The sequence below is a fragment of the Condylostylus longicornis genome, unplaced genomic scaffold (assembly GCF_029603195.1).
Source record: "Condylostylus longicornis isolate FDR11 unplaced genomic scaffold, ASM2960319v2 ptg000028l, whole genome shotgun sequence".
Lineage (NCBI taxonomy): Eukaryota > Metazoa > Arthropoda > Insecta > Diptera > Dolichopodidae > Condylostylus > Condylostylus longicornis.
Window position 1 is genome coordinate 2,668,682 of NW_026577997.1, and position 23,293 is coordinate 2,691,974.

At 31.1% G+C, this 23,293-nt stretch overlaps 1 protein-coding gene across 1 annotated transcript in view; it reads right to left on the reverse strand.

Annotated features, from left to right (window-relative positions):
• Positions 1-288: 288 nt before the first annotated feature.
• The window catches only part of LOC129607779 (uncharacterized), a 48,073-nt gene continuing 25,068 nt past the window's right edge, over positions 289-23,293 (reverse strand). The window contains exons 3-8 of the mRNA XM_055518954.1: positions 20,998-22,258; positions 17,690-20,911; positions 14,847-17,623; positions 4,954-14,759; positions 2,029-4,896; positions 289-1,573 (exon numbers count right to left, since the gene is read on the reverse strand). Of these exons, the coding sequence (XP_055374929.1) occupies positions 1,549-1,573; positions 2,029-4,896; positions 4,954-14,759; positions 14,847-17,623; positions 17,690-20,911; positions 20,998-22,258 (19,959 nt within the window). The 3' untranslated portion in view covers positions 289-1,548. The remainder of the gene's footprint in view (positions 1,574-2,028; positions 4,897-4,953; positions 14,760-14,846; positions 17,624-17,689; positions 20,912-20,997; positions 22,259-23,293) is intronic.

Here is a 23,293-nt window from a genome sequence, read left to right on the forward strand (position 1 = left end):
TGAATATTTGAATTTTATTTTTTTTGTTTTTTTTTTTTTTTTTACTATATAAATTTATTTTTCTTTACTTTTCTTTTTTTTTTAAGTTTATATAATATAATTAGTATTAAAATATTAAAAACAAATATATTATTTATATATTAATTTAGTCGTCACATTATAATATAACCTATGTATTTCTAATTTTGCAATAATTTATAATTATTTTTTTTTTATATATAAAATTAATTTAAAATTAAGAAAGTATAGTATTAAATATTTATAGTTTTATATGCTAATATATTTTTTTTTTGTATTTATTTTATATTATTTTGTTATCTTAAATTTTTACATACTGTTTTTTTTTTTATTTGTTTTTTTGTTAAAGATTTAAAAAAAATTATAATTTGATTTTTATATGAAAATGAAAATTAGAAAAAAAAAATGCAAGTAGGAAAAGTGAGGGAAGTATACGGGGGGATAAGAGATGAATATTTGTTTGTTTTTTAATTTAACATTATAAAATCTCTTAATATTTGTGTTAAATTAGATTCAATTGATCTTACCAATTAGGTAAAGTATAATAATTATATTAATTTTATTATTAAATACTAAATTTTCTTTTTACATTAAATCTAATATATGTTCTTAATATTATTTTTTAACCTAATATTTAATTTTATAAGTGTTTATGTATCCAAAAAAAAAAAAAAAAATAATTATAATAATTCTTATATTAATAATATATTAATATAACACACAAACATGGCATTTTTTCTTTATTTTTAAATATTTTTGGTAAGAATTTCATATAATTATGCTTTTGAATATATATTTATATATATGAATTTGTTTCGTTTACTTCTTTTATTTAAATATTTTATTTACATTTTGTAATTTAAAATATATACAAAAATGTTCTTATTAAATTATTAAATTTTTACTTTTTTTTTTTTTAATTTTTGTTGCTCATAAATAAATTTTTATATTAAATTTTGTACAATATTTTATTAATATAATAATTAATTATTGGATAAATTTTTTCTTTTTTCTTTTGTTAATATCGGGATTAATATTTTGTGCTAATTTTTTATTTTATTATCAAAATAATTTTATTTAATTTTAATTCTTAATTTTTGTGTTTAATAAATTTTTTTTTTTTTGTTACATTTTATCTTTTTAAAACCATTTTTGTTTTATTGTATGAATGAATGTGTTTAATATTCTGATTTAATAATCCGAAAAGCGTCACTTAAGAGTTTTTATTTTTTCATTTTGATTCTAATAATTTTTTTTTTTTAAATAATTGATGTCCATTTATTTGTTTATAATATATCCATTCGAATTCCATGATGTTTTCTCACCAAATTCATTAAATTTTTATAAATTTATAATTTTATGAAGTTTGTCTGTTAATATTTGAGATCATTTGTGATAAAGTTCTTGTCCAATTATCATTATTAAAAAAAAAACCCTGTATCAAATTTACAATAATTTTTTTCTTCTTATAAAATCTTCAACTATTTACATAATACGTATATATATATTAGAAATTGGCGAGGTGTTTTCTTATGTTTCATATGATGTTAAGATACTATTTACTCCATAAAAAAAAATAATTAAAAATTTGATGTAAATTAATATAAAAGTATTGTAAGGTTTAAATACTTTAATAAAAAATATTGATTAATTTTTGAATACTGATCAATCACAATCAATCATAATAGCTCATACATCAAGCACTAATTGTGTTTAAATTCTTTTTTTTTCGTTAAAAATAATTTAGATAAAACAAAATCATTATAATTCCACATTAAATGTGTTAAAAATTAAATTTACATTTAATATTAAAGTAATATTATATTTAAAAAATAAAAAGCTGCACTATTTTAACTTTTGTTAAGAATAAATTAAGAGAAACGAATAAGTAGATAATGGTGAAAATACACGAAATAAAATTAAGCTTGTTTATTTAGAGAGAACAAATTTCTATTTAAAGTATTTTCTTTTATGTTTTTTTTTTTTTTTTGAATTATTTTTTTAATTTACTTTTTTTTAGTACCGGTTTCTTTAACACCTCCATCTTCAACTTTTTTTTGAGTTTTTGCAATAGCCAACAAAGTGACTAATTTTTTATGTGAATCTCCTACAATCCATCCATGCTGTTGATATTGTTCCCCAGATAAATCATCTTCTTCATTATTTTCAAGACGACCATATTCTCCGTCACTTGATGATGATGACCAATAATATAACATTTCGGATGCAACACGTTTACGTCGTGGCAAAGGATTACCACTTGAATTTGTTGCTCGAAGTGATTTTTTTTTAGAACTTTTTGAAATTTTACTACCAGATGGAATATTAGAACTACTGACTGGAATTTTATTTGAATTTTTACCACCACCAATGTTTCCAGTATTATTATTACTGTTATTGTTATTTGTATTATTATTATTATTATTATTATTATTATTGTTATTAATATTATTACTATTACTGTTAACTATAGTTGAATTTATTAATTTTTGTGGTTTTAAGTCTTCGACTGTATGTACAGATTTTGATTCAATTGGTGGTGGTTGAGATTTTTTTTTAATATTTGTCAGTGTTATCGGTTTAGTTTCATTTTGTTGTAATAGATCTTCTTTTGTTGCTGCAATTGTTTTACGTCTTTTTTTTATTTTACCTCGACCTTTGAGTTCCGTTTCGAAATCTGATTCTGATTCAGATGACTTTGGCTTTAATGTAGGTTTTAACGTTGGCAATGGTTTTGTACTTTTTTTTGATTGATTTGATTTTTCACTTTGTTCCAGCAAAACAGAAGTAGTTCTATTATTTCCATTTTCATTATCATCTTTAACCTCAATTTCCGGTAATTTTTTTTTTCCTTTAGAAATTTTTTCTTTTTTTTGAGTTTTTTTTCCAGATTGAACTTCAGGATTATTATCTAATTCATGAAGCGATTTTTCGTCATCTGCTGCACTTTTAAGTAATGCAGGTCTTTCGCCACTTCTGGAAATTGAAGATTTTCTGGAAGATGCTTGTGATTCTTTTCTTCTTTTGGATGTTCGTTTTTCTTTTTCCTCAATCAAAGCTATTATATCTTTAGTACTATGAAATTCCTCATATTCATCAGAACTCCAAAGTTCAATATTTTTAGGACGGTTTGAAACACACCTCCTTTGTGATTTCCGTTTTCCATCACTTATAAGTTCAACTATTTCTTCTGCTGACATGCCTAACTCAGTTTGTAACTTTGCGATCTCTCTTGATTGAGCCCTAGATTCACCAATTGGTAAAGGAGTGGTGTCTAATTTAGTTTCTTTTTTTTTTTTTTGTGGAGTTGATGATGTATCAGCTTGGGACCCAGTATTTTTCTTATCTAATTTTTGCTGTTCAGCAAGATTTTTGTTACCATCTTGTTTATTAGATCTTTGTTGTTGTCGTGATCGATTTTTATCAACTGGAGTATTTGTTCTAGATACTGGCCGATCACTATTTGCAACAGCAGCTTTTTTGCTAACATTCAAGGATTTTTTTTGCGATGCTGATGTTGCTTCCTTCTTATTGTCTTTTTTACCTTTTCCTTTTCCGCCGGAACTGGCATTTGCGGCCGCATCATCCTTAGTTGACCTCAATTGATCAAATAATTTGTTCAGTTCTTCTTTAGGTAATTTCGGTTTTCTTCCTCTAATGTTTTTACTGACAGTGTTAAGAGTATTTTTTTCTGCAAGAGTTGCTCGACGTTCCTCTATTACTGGTGTTGCGACTGTGTTGGATGTGATCGCACTGGTAACTTTTTTGAATATTCTTCCCATAATTAATGATTTATTACCCAAAGTCTTCGAAGTTACGGCACTGTCATCACTGCTGCTGTCATCATCGTCGTCCTCGATACCACGATTATTTCGTTTATCTTCCTCGTTGTCTTCATCATCATGTTCACCATCTGTCATTGAAGCATAATTAAAATCATCTCGATCAGAATAACTTGTGGTAGATCCAGTTTCGTCGTCATGTTTGTCAGTTGAATTATGTAGTGATTTTGATATAAGGCTGTCATTTGGTTTTTGGAATTTAATTATTTCCTGGTCATTCAAGCCAATGTCTTTGAAAGGCCGCTCAGGAATAACAATTTGCTTTTGAGGTGGTTTTTCATTTTCTTCTTTATTTTGTAAATCTTTTTTGTTTGTACCAGATTTAAGAATTTGCTCCTGCAGATCTTTATCAGCAGTGTCCTCAGAATCATCAAATTCATAAACATCCTTTTTTGATTTTATAACATGAGAATCCTTCATCGGTTCCCTTTCATTTGCATCGTCATTCAATGCTGGCGATGGTATAGCAGCTTGTTTTACTTTCTTTTGATTTTTAGTGATAACTTTGGTATTATTTTCCTGGACATTGCATTCTTCGTTGTATACTTTCGATGATCTTTTGCCCAATTGCTTTTCGGCTGCTTTAGTTTTTTGTTTAGGGTTACCTTCAGGTGGAGGTAATTTTATGGGTTTTTGGTTTTTCTGAATTGTTTCTAGCTTACCTAACGGTGTAACAGATCTTTTGACACGCTTACTTACCGCTACAGGCTTTTGAGGTACTTCACTATCTTCCGAGTCATTTTTTTCTGCTGTTTCAGTTTTTTTACTATTAACATTTTCTGGGGAAGAAGCTTGATTCGATGTTGTCATGGGAGTTTCATTGCCTAAAAGAGCGATTTCTGCTAGTGCCGTTAGTTTACACCCTGTTCTTGGACTTTGTTGAAGAGCTTGTTGCATATCCAAGCCGACTGTCGGTATTGAAATTTTAAAATTGTCATAGCCTTTCATGGCTGCTTTTGTTTTCAGGCGATAAGCTGTTGTTTGAGTATGATTTGAACCCTGAGAAGATGTTGAATGAGCTGGTGAAGTAAATGCTCTAAAAAGATTGTTTAATTTATAAATGATTCGCACTTTTACCAATTAAAATACTTACTGTGCATGATTAATCGCCGTTGCGTTAACGTCTAAAGTATCTTTACTTGGTTTTGTTCCAGAACTATTTACAAAAGTTCGCGCAGTTAACTGATTGTCCGGATATTGACTTCCTACTGGAATATTACCTGCCACGTCTAAATGATTGTATGGTGAATAGTTATTTCCCCCTGTAACATGATGGCCAGTTGGACGAGGTAAATTGCTTGTATTTCCAACGCCAAAGTTGTGTGGTGGATGTTGAGCTTTTGGAAAAGTTGGATTAGAATCTGATGATATATCACTAAATTGATTTACATCAATTTTCGGATAAGCGGGTTTGGGACTTGATCTAAGATGTGACATAGGAGATTTAACAGAATATGCTGTTGGATTATTATGTAGAAAGTTTGCTCCAGCTTCAGAACCCATATAAGAAAATCGCTCGCTTGATTTTGGCGTGACTGGTTTATTTTGCGCTGTAGGCGTTGCTGGTGCGTCAAAATTAGCATAAGTGGTAGGTGGACAAATTGGATAAGTTCGTTCGACCATTGGGGTTTCAGAACCTTTTAACATATTGCAGCATTCATAAAATAAACGTTCTTCTGGATTTAAAGCTAGTCTAGAGTTTTGCGAAGGGGGATAACGATCATAATTTTGTTCGGGTGAGGAAATTGGTTCAATTCCACTTTGATTTAATAGTAAATTTTTAGTAGGATGGTGAGGATCAGACTTCTTCTCATTTGATTTGGAAATGGGTTTTGGTGTTTCTGTTGAGGTAGATAAAACTTTTGTACGTTCAGTTGCCTTTTCGGTCGTTTTTCTTTCTGGTTCTTCCTCCGAAGTGGAAGAAGCGCTGGATGAAGAATCAGTTGAAGAGTCGGACGTTGAAGATGTCGAAGGTTCTTCATTTTCGGGTTTAACGGAATTAGTTTGATCTGCAACTTGTACTATCGATTCGTCCTCATCTTCAGTTGCGCTTTTAAATCCTGGAATTGACGCTACTGCCTTTTCAATTTCTTCAACGTCTTGTTCAGTAACCCTAGAAGGTAATATTTTATGATCTTTTCCGCGTGATAATCTTTCTGATATTGGTAATGGGGATTTGGTTGGGGTTTCCTGACCTTTTTTACGGGACCCTTCCAACTTGGGATCTTTCACTCCAACTGAGCATTTGTTGGCCTCATCATTTTTTATCAACTTTGTTTCCTCTTCCTTTCTATGCTTTTCTTCTTCTTTTCTACGTTTTTCTTCTTCAATACGCCGTTTCTCTTCTTCTCTTTTCTGCTTTTCTTCCTCTTTTTTAAGTTTTTCTTCTTCTTTCCTACGCCTTTCTAATTCTCTCTTTATGAACTCCTCCTCCTCTTTTCGTTTTTTTTCTTCCATCATTCGTACCTGTTCTTCTTCTTTACGTCTCCTTTCTTCCTTTAATTTGATTTCTTCTTGAAAAAGTCTCAACTTTTCTTCTTCACGCCGCTTTTGTTCTTCTTGTCTATTTCTTTCTTCTTCAAATTTTTTTAATTCTTCGTGACGCTTTCTTTCTTTTCTTTCCTCCTCCTTCTTTTTTTGATCTTCTTCGATTTGTTTTCTTTTTTTTTCATTTTCTTTCTCTTCATTAAGTTTCTTTTCTTCTTCACTCTTTTCGTCGAATTGACCAGATCTTCGACGCATTTCTTCTTCTTGTCTCTTTTTCTTATCATTTAAATATTCGATTTCAGAAACTTTGGAGACGTGAACTAATGTCATTTTGTGTTTTGCCAAAGAGCTAGATTTTTTAAAACTTTTATTACAAATTTCACATTCAAAAATTTCATTAGAAATATCTAAGGCTTGACTTGCTCGGCGTTTTCTTGTCATTAAAATACTGCGGCGCCTCCTTCTTCGACCGAGTTTACCCTTCTGTCGCACGTCCTGTGAAAAACTCGTGTAGACACTACAATCATCATCCAAATCCATATCAATGAGTTCAGTGTTAGTTACATCGTCAAAATCGTTTGTTCTGTCATCATGAAAATTAGGGGCGCTTCTCATACTTAAAGAAGTTGAAGGACGTCTTGGCATTCTATTATGATTAATTAGAAATGATTTAGCTAACTCGAAACCATCATTTTCTGCTTTGAAATCTTCATCATCTGATTCTCGCCGAATTTTGTCTTTAACACTATTTGCTATCTGTGCCAAATAATTATCCTCCTCAGAAGAGTCTTCATTAGCTCCAGCAGGACCAACTCCTTTTAGAGACCCCAATCTTTTTGTAGATTTTGCTTTGTCTTTTGCAAAAGCTGTATTTAATTCTTCACAATCAGATTCTTGATCTTGATTTTGGTCATTTGAAGCAACTGTCTGTAGTTCAAGTTCAGACTTGCGACGTCTGAGTGTACTTAAACGATTAGATGTTTGTTCAGATTCCGAATCTTGATTATTTAATTTATTTTTATTCAAACGGGGATCGCGACTTGAAACAGCTTTTGATGCATTTTGTTCTTGGGTCGGTGCAACCGAAGCCAAAATGCTTGGCCGCAATATCGATTTTTTTGGTTGTTGCATCATTTGCATTTGTTCCTGCTGTTGCGCTATAGAAAGAAAGAAGTTTTCCATATTGGATTTAGTATAATTGCTGGGTTGAGAGTTTTTATCTGCTATGTTGTTTGTTGTAAGAGTAGTTGAATTGTTTGTAGCTGCGATAGCTGAAAACGCCGAAGGTCCTGTTATATTAGTAAAATGCGGCTTTAATGCAAGTTCAGGTTCAGTACTACTAATTGCAATTGGAGGTTGTGTTCCAAACGAAAACGATTTCGTTCCAAAGAGTTTTGGTATAAATTCACCAAAGTGACCTTTACCAAAAGTAAAAGATTCCAAGCCAGTTCTTAGTTCATTTATATTTTCTTCGGGTTTTTTCTCAGATTTTTTATTTTTAGCTGCAGTTGGCAGCGTCTGGTTTTGTTTTTCTGCCTTTTTCTTTATTTTTTTAGAAATGATTTCTGAATCTAAATCGGAAGTATTCGAATTATTTTCTTCCGATAAGTCTGCTTTGTCAGATTTATCTTTGTTTGTTTTGTTTTGCATTGCCGAAAATCCAAAGTCCCTCAGTGAACGGAAGGTGTCAAATGATGGTCGGAATGTCGTCATAGAACCAAATTGGGAACTGTTATATGAATTATTATTATTGTTGTTATTATTGTTATAAGCTTTTCCATCTACATCGCCTTCGTCTTGATCCAAACTTCGTTTGTTAGGTATTTCATCTCCTTTTTCTTTTAATTTCGACTCATCTGGATCATCACCTTTAACTTTCATTTCATTTTTTGATATGTCAGTTGCATCTAAGGCTTCATTAGATTTTTCTTTTTTCTTTTTCAACTTAGTTTCTTTGGTTTTCTTAGAAGATTCGACGGTTTTCTCGTTTTCAGATTCCAGCAGATTTTTATCTGTAATTTTCTTTTTATTTTTGTTTCCATTGTTTTCAGTTGAAATCGCTTTTGAAACAACTTCCCCTGCTTCTGAAGTATTCGGACCTTTAGATAATTTTGCATCCTTTTTGTTCTCCTTTTTGGCACTTACAGAAAATGTTTCTTTATTTTCAGCAGCAATTGCATTTTTTCTCTTTGTTGTAGGTGTCAAACGCATTCCTGTTAAAAGTAAATCTTCACTTTTTTCATATGCTAAATTTTCCAACATTTTCAAGTCATCAATTTTCGATTTATCAACTTCTTTAAAAGATTCTAATAACTGATCAGCAACAATTGCCGCTAATTCGTTTTTTCTTCTTTTACGTTGTTTTTTAGCAGCTGAATCTGGTCGTGTTACGCCTACATTTGATGGATCGCCCAAATTACTCGCCAGTGGTTCTTCAGCAAGTTTTGAAGAACTTTTTTCATTATTGTCTAATACTTTTGATTCTGAGTTTTCAATATTTTGATTTTGCTTTTCATCGCTCTTATTATCCAGTAATATTGGTTCATTATCCTTAATTATCGTTTTGCGTTTTCTGCCTTTTCGATTTCCTTCAACCTTATTTGAGTCGGTGACTTGATTTTGTTCTTTGTTTACATTTATTTGATTACTTTCAAGCCCTGCTATTCTTTTACTGCGTTTTATGGGTACTTCCTCTTCGCTCAATCTCGCCATTTCAGACAATTTTGTTAAGTCTGCATTACTTTTTTCTTTTGGTTTCTTCGAATTTTTTCTAGTTTGGGGCAGATCTAGGCTTGAATTTTGCTTCAAAGATCCAATTTCTTCATCTAATTCAAGATCCCTATATAAATTAAGTTTTTCAATAGCAATGCTCTTTCTTCGCGTCATTCTTCTGAGCGGCATAGGATCTACATTTCTAATTTCTGAATCATCCACACTACAAGCTGGTGTTTTCTCTGGCAAAGATTCTAAATTGATTTCTTTGAAATTTTTATTGAAAAGCTTCGCTTTGATATTTCCCTCGTTAACATTTTTATCAGCTGATTCCAAGTCTTTCATTTTTAAATTAGATTTATTTTTTGCGACAACTTTAATTAGTGGTTCATCACTTTTTTCACTAATTTTATCGGATATATCTTTTTGATCAACAACTTTACATGAATTAAATGCATCTGAGCAATCATTCGTTTTATTTTTACTGGATTTTTTGGTGTGTTTTGATAATAAATCTAAATCATTGAAATCGGTTGATTCATCCTTTTTCAGAGATTTCTTATTTTTTAAATTTTTCAGAAATGCCATATCATTTCCTTTTTCACTCTCATTAATATTGGTGTCTTGTTCCGGCAATGCACTGTCGTTTTGAATATGAACCTTGTTAGAATCATTACCAAAGTTTCTATTAGATTTTGCTAAAGTTTTTGAAAGAGGCTTGTTGTCGTCATCTTCATCATCCGCATCGCTACAGAAACTTGTTAATATATCTGTTTGTACTTTGCGAGTTTGCTTTGGGCTTTGTGAGGATTCTGAGGCAGTCGCTTTTTGACTATCCTCTGAAGCGAGAACTGCAGGAGTTTTAATTCGTGTACTTCGACGTTTTTGTAATGCGCTTAGAGGTAAAGGAAGATCGGTGTCAAAAGATTTTCTTCCAGCTTTGGTCATAGGAAGCTTTAGATGTTGAGCTGACGACAAATCACTTGTACCGTAGTCGGCTAAAATTTTTTGCATATATGTGTCAGCCATTTTAAAAGAATTTTCAATTATTTCAGCATCAGCTTTGGACAAACTACTAGTCTTTTTTTGTCGTTTGGAGGAAGCTATTTTTGGAAATTCTTTTTCGTCTTTAGCACTGCCATCTTCTAAATCCGATTCTTTGGAAATTTTTAGGTTTTCATCAGACTTACATTTGTTTTTATTAGACAAATTTACATCTACATTACTATCGGTTTCTACATGATTTTTTTCTTTATCATTAACAGCCTCCTCTGCTTTTTCCGATTCTTTATGGTCAGTCGATGATTTAATCTTGTTATTAGCTGATTTACTCTTTTGCTTAACTTTTGAGAAACTCTTTTCATTTTCAGATTGCGATGCGTCACTATCAAAATCTTTTAAGCTTTCGATCGAAGATTTTTTGCCATTTTTTGCACTTTTTCCCTCCAAGTTCCTCAAACTAGCTTTTCTAGTGGCATTTCTTTTGGTTTGATTTTTGTTTTTTGACAATTGGATTTCTTCGCAGACACTCAATTCTGTTTCCTTGTCACTTTCTTTTGAGCTAGTAATGTCAGAATCAATTTTCGGTGTTTCATGTCCCGAATCGTTATTAGTCTTACTTTGTGAATCGGCGTCCTTTATCTTAAAATTGTCAATTTCTTTCTCGATAGAATCCCTTTCTGTCTCCTTTTTAGAGCTCTTACTTTTTCTTCCTCTTTTACCCTTCAAAGAAGTTTCAATACTGGATTCAGAACATTCAGATTTTGTATCATCAGAACTTTCCAGGGAATCCTCTAGGGCCTTTATCTGTTTTGGATCCATTTTTCTACTAGCTTTTGTTGGTCGACCTCTTTTCTCTGGTGGAACCTTGAAAAGTTCATCAGTTGCGGCAATTTCATTCACTATTACTGAGTCCTTTTCACTTTCACTTTCTATTTTTGTTTCAGGTTTTGGGGAATTCCTCAAATTTCTACGTGATTTTTCAGGTGTCGAGTTTTTTTCTACATCACTACCAGTTTCTGATGACATATTATCCATCTGAGATTGCTGTTTCTTTTTATTGTTTGCAGCAGTTTTTTTACTACCCTTTGTTTGTATTTGTGAAGATTGATTTTTAATATCTTCAGGCAATTTATCATCTTGTTGCTGTTCTGGTTGCTCTGGTGATTTTTCTCTCATAATTACTTTTGGCGGAGGTAATATAGGTTTTCGACGGAATTTTAGTAAACTTTCGAGACTAGATTTTTTCGAGTCAGATTTTTCATCTGTAAGTGCAAAACTATCTGTTTTAGTTGAAGAAAGGGAATTATCTCCCGAATTATCTCTATTTTCTGAATCCCTTAAAGCATCTGCATGAATACTATTGTCCTCTGAGTTCTCGTTTAAAAATTTTTTGTCATCCATCAGATGATCGTAATTACATGATGACGTGGGATCTTGATTGTCGCTTAAAAAAGATCTCATATCTACATCACAAGTTAAACTTGTACTAATAGTTGCAACGTCTGGAGTTACTTCAATTATAATTTTTTGCTGTTTCTTCATATTTCTTTTTGAACTGAAATTATCTTTTGAAGAATCATTAAATTCTTTGTTTGCTTTCTTTGTCTTTTTTCTGCTCTGTTTTTCATCAACAGCATCCCCTATTTTAATTTTTGAATCGAAACTTGGAGCTACTTCCGATGTTGATATTTCATTCTGTTCTACTTTTGGTGTAGACTTTTTTCTTCCTTTCTTAGATTTTTCACTAGGGATTGTTCCAGAAGCTTTAAGACTATCCGTTGATGTGATTTCCGAATTAGAATTTTCGACCTTCTGCTCAGAAGCGTCTTTTTGTCTATCTGCACTAACTTTTTCCACAATATTTTCAGTCAAAACTTCTTCAATATCAACCATGTTCAAATCTATTTCAAGATTTGGTTTATTTGATGTCGTGTCTGTAGTAATATTTTGTTCAGATTTCTTTTTCTTACTTAAATTTTTCTTTTTTGTTGGATCGTTTTTAAGATCTGATGCTGTTGTGTCTGTAAATTCAGCACTTTTGTCAATAACTCCTGTTGATGTGATTTCAATATTTTGAATATCGTCAATTGCTTTAGAAATGACGTCGGTTCTATTTAGAGATGATGATGGCAATAATGTATCCAACGTCGACTTTTCAGAATTCACTTTTGAAGGTTGTTTATTTTTCTTTAAACATGGTTCAACCGATACTTGAATAACATTTTCGGTAATATTTGATTGAACATTTGGAGAGATTGACGACGCAGCAATAATAGAAGCCGAAGCGTTTAGTAAACCAATTTCAGTTGACTCACTCATGATTGATTTTTCTTTCTCTGAATTAGACTGTACATTTTCATTGAACAAAGCTATACTGGACTCCGATTTATTTCCTAAATTAAATTCCTTTTGCTTTTCCGGTGGTAAATCTAATCCTAAAATAACGGCTGTTATGGCCTCATCTATGCTGTTTGTCGCAATTTTATTGCCAGTATTATACAACTGTTGTGCCTGACTGTTAATAGATAGTATAGTTTGAAGATGTTGTTGTGATTGAAGTTGATGAACGGGGGATTCGTGTGGCCGCTGCGGCGGCGGTTGCGGTTGTTGTGGTATTGATTGTTGTTGCTGTGGTTGTTGTTGTGTTGATTGCTGTTGCTGTGGTTGTTGTTGTGTTGATTGCTGCTGCTGTTGCTGTTGCTGAAGTTGCTGCTGTTGTTGTTGCTGTTGCTGGTGTTGTTGCTGTTGTTGCTGTTGTAGATTTTGATTTGCTTTACTGGCAGATCGCTTTTTCTTAGGTGCTTGATTCACTGTTGGTTGAGGGACAGGCGGAATATTTAACAAAGGCGGTTGGGCAGGATTTGTTGGTATTACTGAAGCAGCTATTGTTTGTGTTGATGTTGGAGCATGGTGGTGCGAAGATTGAAAATTTTGTGGCATGGTTTGCGCTTGTAATTGAGCTTGTAATTGTGATTGAACATTTTTATTATTAGGGCTAGCAGATTCAAGAATTTTTTGTCGAAATAATTCTTCAGCAAAGTTTGGAGGATTTAATAGTGGTAAATTTAAAATCGAAGGAATTTTCAACGGTGAATTTGTTATTGGCAGCGATTGAATTTCGATTGATTTCTTGTTAACAGTTAGTGCTAAAGGCTCTGACTGCTGTGGTGGTAATGAGGCAGATGAGCTTGTAGAAAAACTAGATGGAGAAGGTCCAGCTCTTGGACTTTTACGATTTGGTAGAGGTGAAATGCTAGCAGCAGTAGATTTTTTCGAGAGATCCAAGGGCACGTCAAAGTCCATAAATGATAAAAGCTTTGCTTCTGTTGAACGCTGCTGACTTATAGAAAGATCAATGGCACCACAGCCTTCCGAAGACGTCGTTTGAGCGGACTGTATTGGCATTGGCGGTTGAATCAATGATGGTGGTGGTAAATGAGATGCCGTAGGTAAAGATGACAGCAATAAAGATGATGTACCTGAGCCTGACAAAATTGGCGCTGAAATTCCTGTGGGTGGCAATACTGATGAAGGCATAACAGAAGTTGACATTCCAGGAGAGGTAATACCTGGTGAAGACAACATTGAATTTGACAAAGGTGGAGGCGATATTCCAGGGGGTAATGAAGACGAACCAGCTAACAATGCCGATATTGTAGTAGGAGGCCCTAGCGGTATTGCTAAAGATGGTGATTGTTGAATTATTTGCGGTATTATTGATATGATGGGAGGTGGTTGTGGTGTTGCCTTTTTTTGAGCAGAAGTTAAAACTTTTTTCTTCGGTGATATCATGTTTAAAGAATTCGAAGAAGACGACATTGCGTGATTAAGATTTTGGCTATTGCTGCTCGAAAGTGATAAATTTAACGAAGTACCATATGTAGAAGAATTTGGATTTGTTAAAGTTGCAGTAGGTATTGATGATGTTGATGGTGAAGAGGATGTTAGAATTGGTGATATTATTAAATCGTTTGATAACTTATTTCCCTTTTGTAGGATAATTTCGTTCATATTTTTTACAGGTGCTATTGTTGTCGAATTTGATAACGCATCAGGTACCTTTAATGAGAGTAATTGTGGTGGTGTTGCAGATTGCAATTGTTTTGGATCCACATTTTGTAATTTGTTTGATAAATCTTGAAAACTACTTGGATCCATATTTACTAAGGCCGAAAGCAAAGGTGGCGAGGGCAATAAAACTGGCGAATCCATTAATTTAGATTGCTGCGACGCTAAAATTTCTTTAGCAGTCAAAAGAAGACTTGGTGGCAGAAGTTCAGGAACTGGCACTGGAATCGGAAATGGGGGTAATACTGCTGCAGATGGTGGAAGTGGTGGCAATGTTACACTTGTTGAAATGGATATTTCTCGAGATTTATTACGAGAAGTTTTTCTAGGTTTATATGGTTTTGAATTGCTATTGCTCTTACTGTTATTGCTACTAACAATGTTATTGCTATTACCACTGCTACCAGCATTAGTGTTATTGTTACTATTTTTATTGTTATTATTAATGTTATAGCTATTGTTATCATTATTATTGTTGCTGTTATTACAATTTCCATTATTACTGTTATTATTTTTCACATTACCGCCATTATTGGATTTATTGTTATTATCGTTATTTTTATTGTTGTTATTACTATTATTTATATTATCACCGTCACTATTATTGTTATTATTACTATTATTATTATTATTATTATTATTATTATTATTATTATTATCATTATTTTCATTATTATTATTACTATTATTATTACTGTTATTGTTATTATTGTTGTTATTATTATTATTATTATTATTATTATTATTATTATTATTATTATTATTATTATTATTATTATTATTGTTATTGTTACTGTTATTGTTATTATTACTATTATTGTTACTATTATTATTTCCATTATTGTTGTTATCGTTGTGACTGTTGTTATTATTATTGCCACTGCTATCGCTATTGCTGTTGCTATTATGATTGCCGTTATTGCTGCTACTCTGATTATTATTGTTATTACAATTATTATTTCCATTACAGTTATTGGTTTTGTTGTTATTGGGTCTATCATTTTCATTATTACCACCATTTTTGTTGTTGTTTGTGTTACTATTATGGTCATTGTTGTTGTTATTATTGTTGTAATGATTATCTTTACTATTATTACCGTAACCACTACTATAGCAATTGTTTTTATTATGATTGTTTAAATCATCATATTTGCTGTTATGAGTTTTAGTACCATTACTATGGTTGCTGCCACACTCATTGTTATTGTCGAAATCATTTCCAATACCGAAGTTGTCATTATTTTTGTTATTGAAACTATAGTTTTTATTACTACCATTTGTTTTCTCTTTACTTTTATTATTGTTACTGGTATTGTTATTGTTGCCACTGTTATTATTATTACTGTTATTATTATTGTTATTGTTGTTGTTATCATTATTCATTGTATCACTCATGTTGCTACTGACAGATGCTGGAAGCGTCATTGTTGCAACTGTAAAAGACTCGAAAGTTAAGTTTTGGTTTGACTTTTCTTTGTGTAAGTTCGTTGACAAATCTGAGTTATCAATTTTCACTCCCGTCGAAATTGGATTATGTAAAGTTTTTTCAATATCTTTCGACATCTCCTTTATATTTTCTAAACTTTTCGATATTTCAAAAACAACCTCGTTGACTTTCAAATTTTCCACCTCTTTAAGTTTATTTTTCTCTAATTCTAATTTACTTTTTTCGTCTATCAAAGATTCCATTTCAACTTTGTCGTTATTATACGTGATTTCTTCCACATTTTTGTGAGTTTTGTTTGATTTCCTAGAATGTGTTTTTCGTTTTGTCAAAAGGGTATTAGAGTTCAACATTTTTGAACCAACATCAATGTTTGGTAGAATATCGTTACCAATTGAATTGAAACTTGAACTAGTTATCACAGCATTTGTATTAGAAGTTGAAGGTCTTATAGGTAAATCATTATCTGGCTTCACTAAACTAGCTATATCAAAACCCATCTTCGGTTTTGAAACAGGAATTGGGCGTACTGGGATGTTTGGTTCGTACTGAACTAGAGGAACAAAGTTTTCCAAATTGGATGTACCAGGATTTACTTCTACAGTTTTACTGCTTTCTGTATTTGATTCGGCTTCTCCTGGTAGGGTATCTTTTGCTGCTTGAATTTTTTCCTGAAGTTTTCCAGTTAACATAGCTATGCAATCATTTAATTTTTTTCCACGGCGTTTTGTGGTTGGACTAATTTGTAAATTATTTCCGTTATCAGAATGTGCATCGACACAAGTAGTGTGTTGGCTATTTTCCGTTGATAAAGCTTCATTTAATTGCTTGGTATTTATTTCTTCAACTTGCTCAACTTTAATTTCAACTGGATCGTTTTGTATGGCACTTTCTATATCTATTTTATCATTAAGATTTTCAGAAGAGTTTTTTGCCTTCATATCGCTATTACTTTTATTTGATGGTTTATTCGACAGAATCATAGTTGTCTTTTTACTTTTCCCCGAAATACCAAAGAAATTTTTTATAGCTTTTCTTTTTTTCGATTTGAGACCTTGTTTTATACTATCCTCTTCACTTGTGTTATCACTATTATTTTCTTCTAAAATTTTTTCATCTTTGTCATCATTAGAACTGTCGGAAGAGCCATCTACTTGTTCTTCAGCTATGCTTTCCGAAATAATTTCCTTGCTTTTGACTATTTTCTTTATACTTGATTCTTCCTCAATATCCTTTTTGTCTGTTTCTTCTAATTTTGTATCACTTTTACGACGGAAACTTAACTTTTTCAGAATACTTTTTGCTTTTGAAACTTTCTTATCAGCTTTCACTTCGTTTTTCTTAATAGAGTCTTTTGTAGGTGAAGTAGACTTTCGATTATCCAATCCACGAAGTGGCGAAATTCCACTACTTCTTGTTATTTTCTTCTTTAATATGAAACCTTTCTTTTTATTTTGAAGTTTTTGAGTTATTTTTTTAACAAAGTTTTGAGTTTTATTACCCAAATTATTACTCTTTCGCTTATCACTACTTAAATTATCTTCTTTAAGTTCATCTTCAAATTCTTTACCCTTTGAGTCAGATTTCTTCTTTTCATTGATTGTTTTCAGCTCTTTATCAGAACTCGGTTTCTTGTTTGTTGAAAAATGATTGTTTGAGGATTTATTTCGTTCTTTTGAATCTTCGTTATTTGCTTTGGTAGGAGTTTTCTTAGGTCTGCCTCTATTTTGTGTTTGTTCTTGTTTTTGTCTCTGTTGTTGTCGTAGATGCCTTGTTATCATTTGCTTTTTATGATTTCTTAGTATATTTTTTGTTATAGCTGCAACTGACGTAGTTGCCATAATCTTTTTACCATTGCGAAGCTTTTGTGCTACGTTTGTGTTAATTAAATGGCGTTGACCACCTTTTTTGACTAGTATTGATTTTTTTATAACACCTATTTTTGAATTATTATGTTTGAACTTGTGACGAGGTTTCGTTAGATCGGGAAATATTTGACGGCATGCTCGTTTTGCTGGCAAATTTTCCAACATTCGAGCTATAGATTCAGCTAAAATTAAAAATTAATAAAATATTAATATACGTATCTTAAACAAAAATTTTTTACAAAGCTTACCATCACTCGGTCTAGGTGGTCTAGGTGTGTTAGGATTATATACAGTTTTACGTTTAGTAGCACTGCCACCGTCTTCACTTTTATTCCCAGAAGTTTTCTTTCTTCGTTCGCAAGCAAAATAATGATTTTTGGTTGAACGTCTTCTTTTTGAACCATAATATCGATATTTTCGTTTTTTAGCTAACATCCAGAAATAATCACCAGAACAATCCAACATATGCCTGTATAACTCTAACATACCATTACATTCCCGTTTGCATTTCGAACAATGCTTCAATGACTGAACAGGCGTACAAGTGTTGCTCTCTTCATTTATCAAAGTATCACTATTGACAGCTGCGCCTACTTTGTTATCAATATTATTAACACAAACATTTCTGTTATCATTAGTTATGCTAATTCCACCGCTGGGGTTTTGATTACAAAGAAGAGCGGATGAAGTAGATGATCTAGTTGAAATATAACTCGACGAGGTCGTTGACGTTAATTTAGAATCAGTATCACAATCACTTTTACTAGTTGACGTTATATAACTGCTTTTGGAATTAGAATTAATACTATCCATTGATTCATCTTCGGCAGCAACAGCGGCAGAAGTGGCAGCCGTTACATGACCAGCATGATGATTTTGCACAGCCCCAATATTATTCAAATTAGAATCAACAATTTCATCGTTCGAAGAGGAATTTTGTAATTTTCTAAATACTATTTTTGATGAAGAAATTCTATACTGACGATGTCGCATTAATGCTTTTGTAGGAATATAAAAATGTTTGTATAGATCACCTTCGATTAATTCACGACCGACTATTTCGTAATGAGTTGAATAGACATATGGATGCCGAAAAATTTTATGTTCTTCTAAGGTTTTCAAATGGTCGAATTTTGCTCCACATCCATAGCATATGTAACAACGTGGACGGGCCCATTCTCCACTTAAGATAATGTCTTGCTTTTTTGAATAATTCGATGGATCAACACGTCGTAAATTTAGAAAATATGGGAAAACATTTTGATTGTTTTCAATCATTTCTCTATTATCTTTATTTAATTCATGACAATAAGTTAAAGTATTGAAAGTGACTGTGTTTGTGGTAACCGTTGTACTTGCTGTTGTTATTGCCGAATAATATGAGCACGCTGAAGATTCATCGGGTACCTCAAATTTAATTATAGTTTGTTCAGTTTGTTCTAATATAATTTGCGGAAGACGTCGCATATCCAATATTGTATTCAATTGGTCAATTTGCTTACGTTTCTCTTCACGTATTACTTCACCTACACTTAAATTTTGAATGGCATTCTCATTTTCCCTTCTTTGAATTATTTCATGTTTTGTTCTCATTGTTAATTGTGTCCACATATCCAATTTGGAAAGATCACGTAAACCTGTCAAGGGTTGTTTTACCTTTTTCACAATTTTCCCTCCTTCATTAACATATTTATATTTTTTCAAACTATCCCATTTCCATTTCCAGGAATGTTTTGTAAATGGTCTTCTCATTTTTGATGATCCGTTATAATCACTTCCGTATTGTTCAGCCGTCAATAATGTTGGGAATGCTGTTAATGTGGACAAAGTTGTTGCTTCATGAATTTCAGAATCAGCATTTAAAGGACTCTTAACAACAGTACTACGAATAGCAGGTACTGCAGTCACTGGACTTATTGGGCTTGGACTCGTTGGTCCGCTATCTAGTTTTCCATCCAAATGACAGCAAAGATTTTTTCTTACATTTAAGCTAACTGTTTCATAAAAATCATCATCAAAAGTACATGAAAGTGGTTCAGTTCGAATTGCAGTAGGAGGTCGTTGTGCTAAATTATTTGATTGACTTTGGTCATTTGATAAACTATTTAATAATGAAGATTCGTCAGGCGTTAATTTACAAAAACCCACTTTACTCCTTGTTTTTACTACACTATTAGACGAAGATGCTGTAGACATTGGAGTTCCATCTTTGCTATTCGATTCAATGTGATTTTGTCGTGCACTGACACGACTTCTAACAGTACATTTACGTCCTCTAGGTAATCGATTTAATCTAGTGACGATTGTTTCATCTCCGCCACGATTTATAGCCGTTGTCGCAGCAGCAGCTGCAGCAGATCGTGTTAATAAACTTGAGGTAACTGAAACAACTGATGTTGATGAGGCAGCAGCAGCTCGTATATTTTCAAAAGCTTGATGTTTTAATTGGCGCCGTGTTAATTTTTGCTCATAATTTGGATCTATTATCAATGAAGTACTACTATCATAATTATTACCTGTGTTAATTTTCAAAGGTTTAGTTATATTCGAATCTAATTCATCGAATTTTTCAACGACACCACTTAATACAGAACGTTTTAATCCAATTTTAATAGAAACTGCACAATTATTTATTGTATTGGTAATATTATCACTTTCACTGTCAATTATTTGACTGGCGTTGCCAGTATTAATTGAATTTGCACCTATATTACTTGATGATAATGCACAAGTTGATGATGGAATAGATGACACCATTAAAAGTTTTGTATCCTCTTTATGAAACTGCTCATTATGTTCTTTTAAGTCGGTTAAATTTTGAAACCGTATTGCACAATATTTACATGCGAAATATTTATCGGAATGATATTCGCACATATGATTAAATAAATTTTTGAGATCATTTGCCGAGCTTTGATCTGAAATAGTAGCAGGTCTATCAGTTAAAGTAGCATCGATATTAGTACTACTATTGTCATTATTATTATTATTATTACTATTACTATTTTTATTTGAACCATATTTATTATTATTAATATTATTTGTTTGACTTTGCTGTTTAACAGTTTTACAGCAATATGAACAACCAGAATGAAAAGGTTTTATTAAATTATTTGTATCATTATCATTATTGTTATTGCTATTATTGGACAAATTTGTTAAATTTGTTAATGAAGTTGATAATGTTGAACGAGATGATATTCGGCGTGTTTTAGCAATTGATGTTCCTTGAATTGTGTGAACACGTTCAGTATGAATAATCCGAATTTTTTGACTTGAAAATTTTTTATCACAATATAGACAAAGTGATTTTTGTTGCTGTTGCAGCTGTTGTTGTTGTGATTGCTGTATTTGTTGATTATTTTCTAATGATAGAATTGACGATGATGCTCCTGGTAAACTTATTGAACTACTATTACTACTAATTATTGAAGATTCTTTTTCATCATCTAGATCATCATCACCATTTCCTATACAAATGAAAATACATAATATGCATATAATTTTATGTACTTATGTATTGTTTTTATAATTAGTAAAACAAAAACAAACTTACCAAAACTTTTATATTTAGAAACTAAAGTTGCTAATATACCGCTTGAAATACGTTCAAGTGGAACACTGCATGTTAATTTTGTTGAAAAATCTAAAGATTTTTCATCATCAACAACATCATCATTAATTTTAAGATCATTACTCTTAAAACATTTTAAATCTAAATCATCATCGTTATCATCAATAATATTATTACCAACTTCACTTATAATATCATCATCATTTTGATTATCAGATTTAATTGGTTGAAAAATACTATCCATTGACTGACATTTTTTCAAATTATTACTTTCATTATCTTTTTTACGATTTATTCTACTATTACTTGAGCTACGATTCGAATATTGTGAATTATCTGTTGTTGATTTATTAATTGTTGATAATTTTCTTGTATTAATCTTTTTTGGTGTAATTGATTTTGATTTTTTATTACATTCTTGATTTAATAAAAAATTTTTACTGCTATTATTATTATTACTATTATTACAATTGCTGTTATTATTATTATTATATGTTGCTGAATTATCTAAACTATGACTTCTTAAACCAGAACGTGTACTAGATGGTGTAATACTTGATAATATTGAAGAGCAATTAGATGAGGTTTCAGAAAAATGTGCATCTGAATTTATATCTAAATCAACTGATAAACGATTTCTTCTATTACGTATTGGTGGTGTTGGAGTACATTGTCTTAAGGCTAATGATGCTTTTTTATTGTTATTATTATTACTATTGTTATTATTTGCTGTTGTTGATATTAATGATGGTGAAATCGTATTTGATATCGATGATGATGATGATGTCGATGAGGATGGAGTTGGGGTGGGCGGATTAGAATGAACGACACTACGACTTCGCCCTCTAGCCGTAGGTGTTATTCTTAAATTGGCATCATTTGGAGTTATCGGTGGTGATAATGCTTTTTGAATTGAACGTGTTATTTGTGCTTTTTCAGTATTAACTGAATTTAATAAAGAGTTTTTTGTTGCACCAATTGCACCTCCTCTTACATTTTTATTATTTTGTATGATTGTTGTTATTGTTGATGATGTTGAAGTTGTTGCAGAAGTTTTTGTGTTATTATCATCTGATAGTAGAGATTTACGAGTTAGTGGTGGTGAAGTATTTTTATTATTTGCTTGTGTTGATTCCTTTTTTAAATCACATTTTTTATCAATTTTATTATCATTTCCTGTTTTTGAATTTACTGATGTTGGGGCTAAATGTATTGATGAGCCACTACGGTGGACCATTTTATTCTAAAATGAAAAAAAAAACACAAATTATAATTAAAATTAATTATTTTAAATTAAGTAATAAATTTGCAAAATAAAAACGCTATTGGTTTGTGATCTACTTATAGTACTTTTGCATTTTAAAAACATTCAATATATTTTTTTCTAAATGGTTCAAATCCATTTTTCCCATCCAATTCAGCTAAATACGTAAGAATGGAGATATTACAAGGAATGGTGTTAAAAGGGAATAAACTCGTATGAATAACACTTAAATAAAATTAAAAAAAAAGCCTTTTCTTTTTGAGGTCAATGACATTTTCTACAATAATTTTAAAAAATATGCTGACCAAAACGCAATACCAGTATGTTTGTATTTAGGTTTATACAAAATAAAAATCCTGCAATAATTTTCACTCTTTCTTTTTTCAACAAATTACGAATTTTTATTTTTCTTTCTTTTTATTATAGAAATTTCAAAATTTCTTTTCGTGTTTAATAAAATTTGAAAATTAAACTATACTACCTGTGAGTTATTACCTTTAGAACGACATGATGTTGAAACCTTAAAAAAAACAACGCTTCATACTTATACACAAATATAAATACGCAATTAAATGAGCATATTATCAATAATATGTAAGTTTGTTTATACCAAAATTTTATAAAATCTTATGCCCATATATGTATGTGGGTATAGGATTATTTAAACGTACGTTACCTTACGTTGTATGGTAGCAAATATTAAATATTTATATATGTATATATACTTAAATTATGTAGAAACAAATACCAAAATTTCATGGCAAACAAAAATCAGAGCTACACAACAACTCATTACATTGTTGTATTATTAATTATAGAATTTTTATACAGCAACAAAGTAGCAACAGAATGAGAAAAACAAAATGAGTGAAGAGGGTAACAGAAAATGATTAACAATTTTATAAAAATAATTTTTAGTCGCTTTTTGACTAAAGAATATGAGCTCACTAAATCTGGTTTTATGCATTTAAAATATTATACTCAATTGCAATGCTTAATACTTACATTTTAATA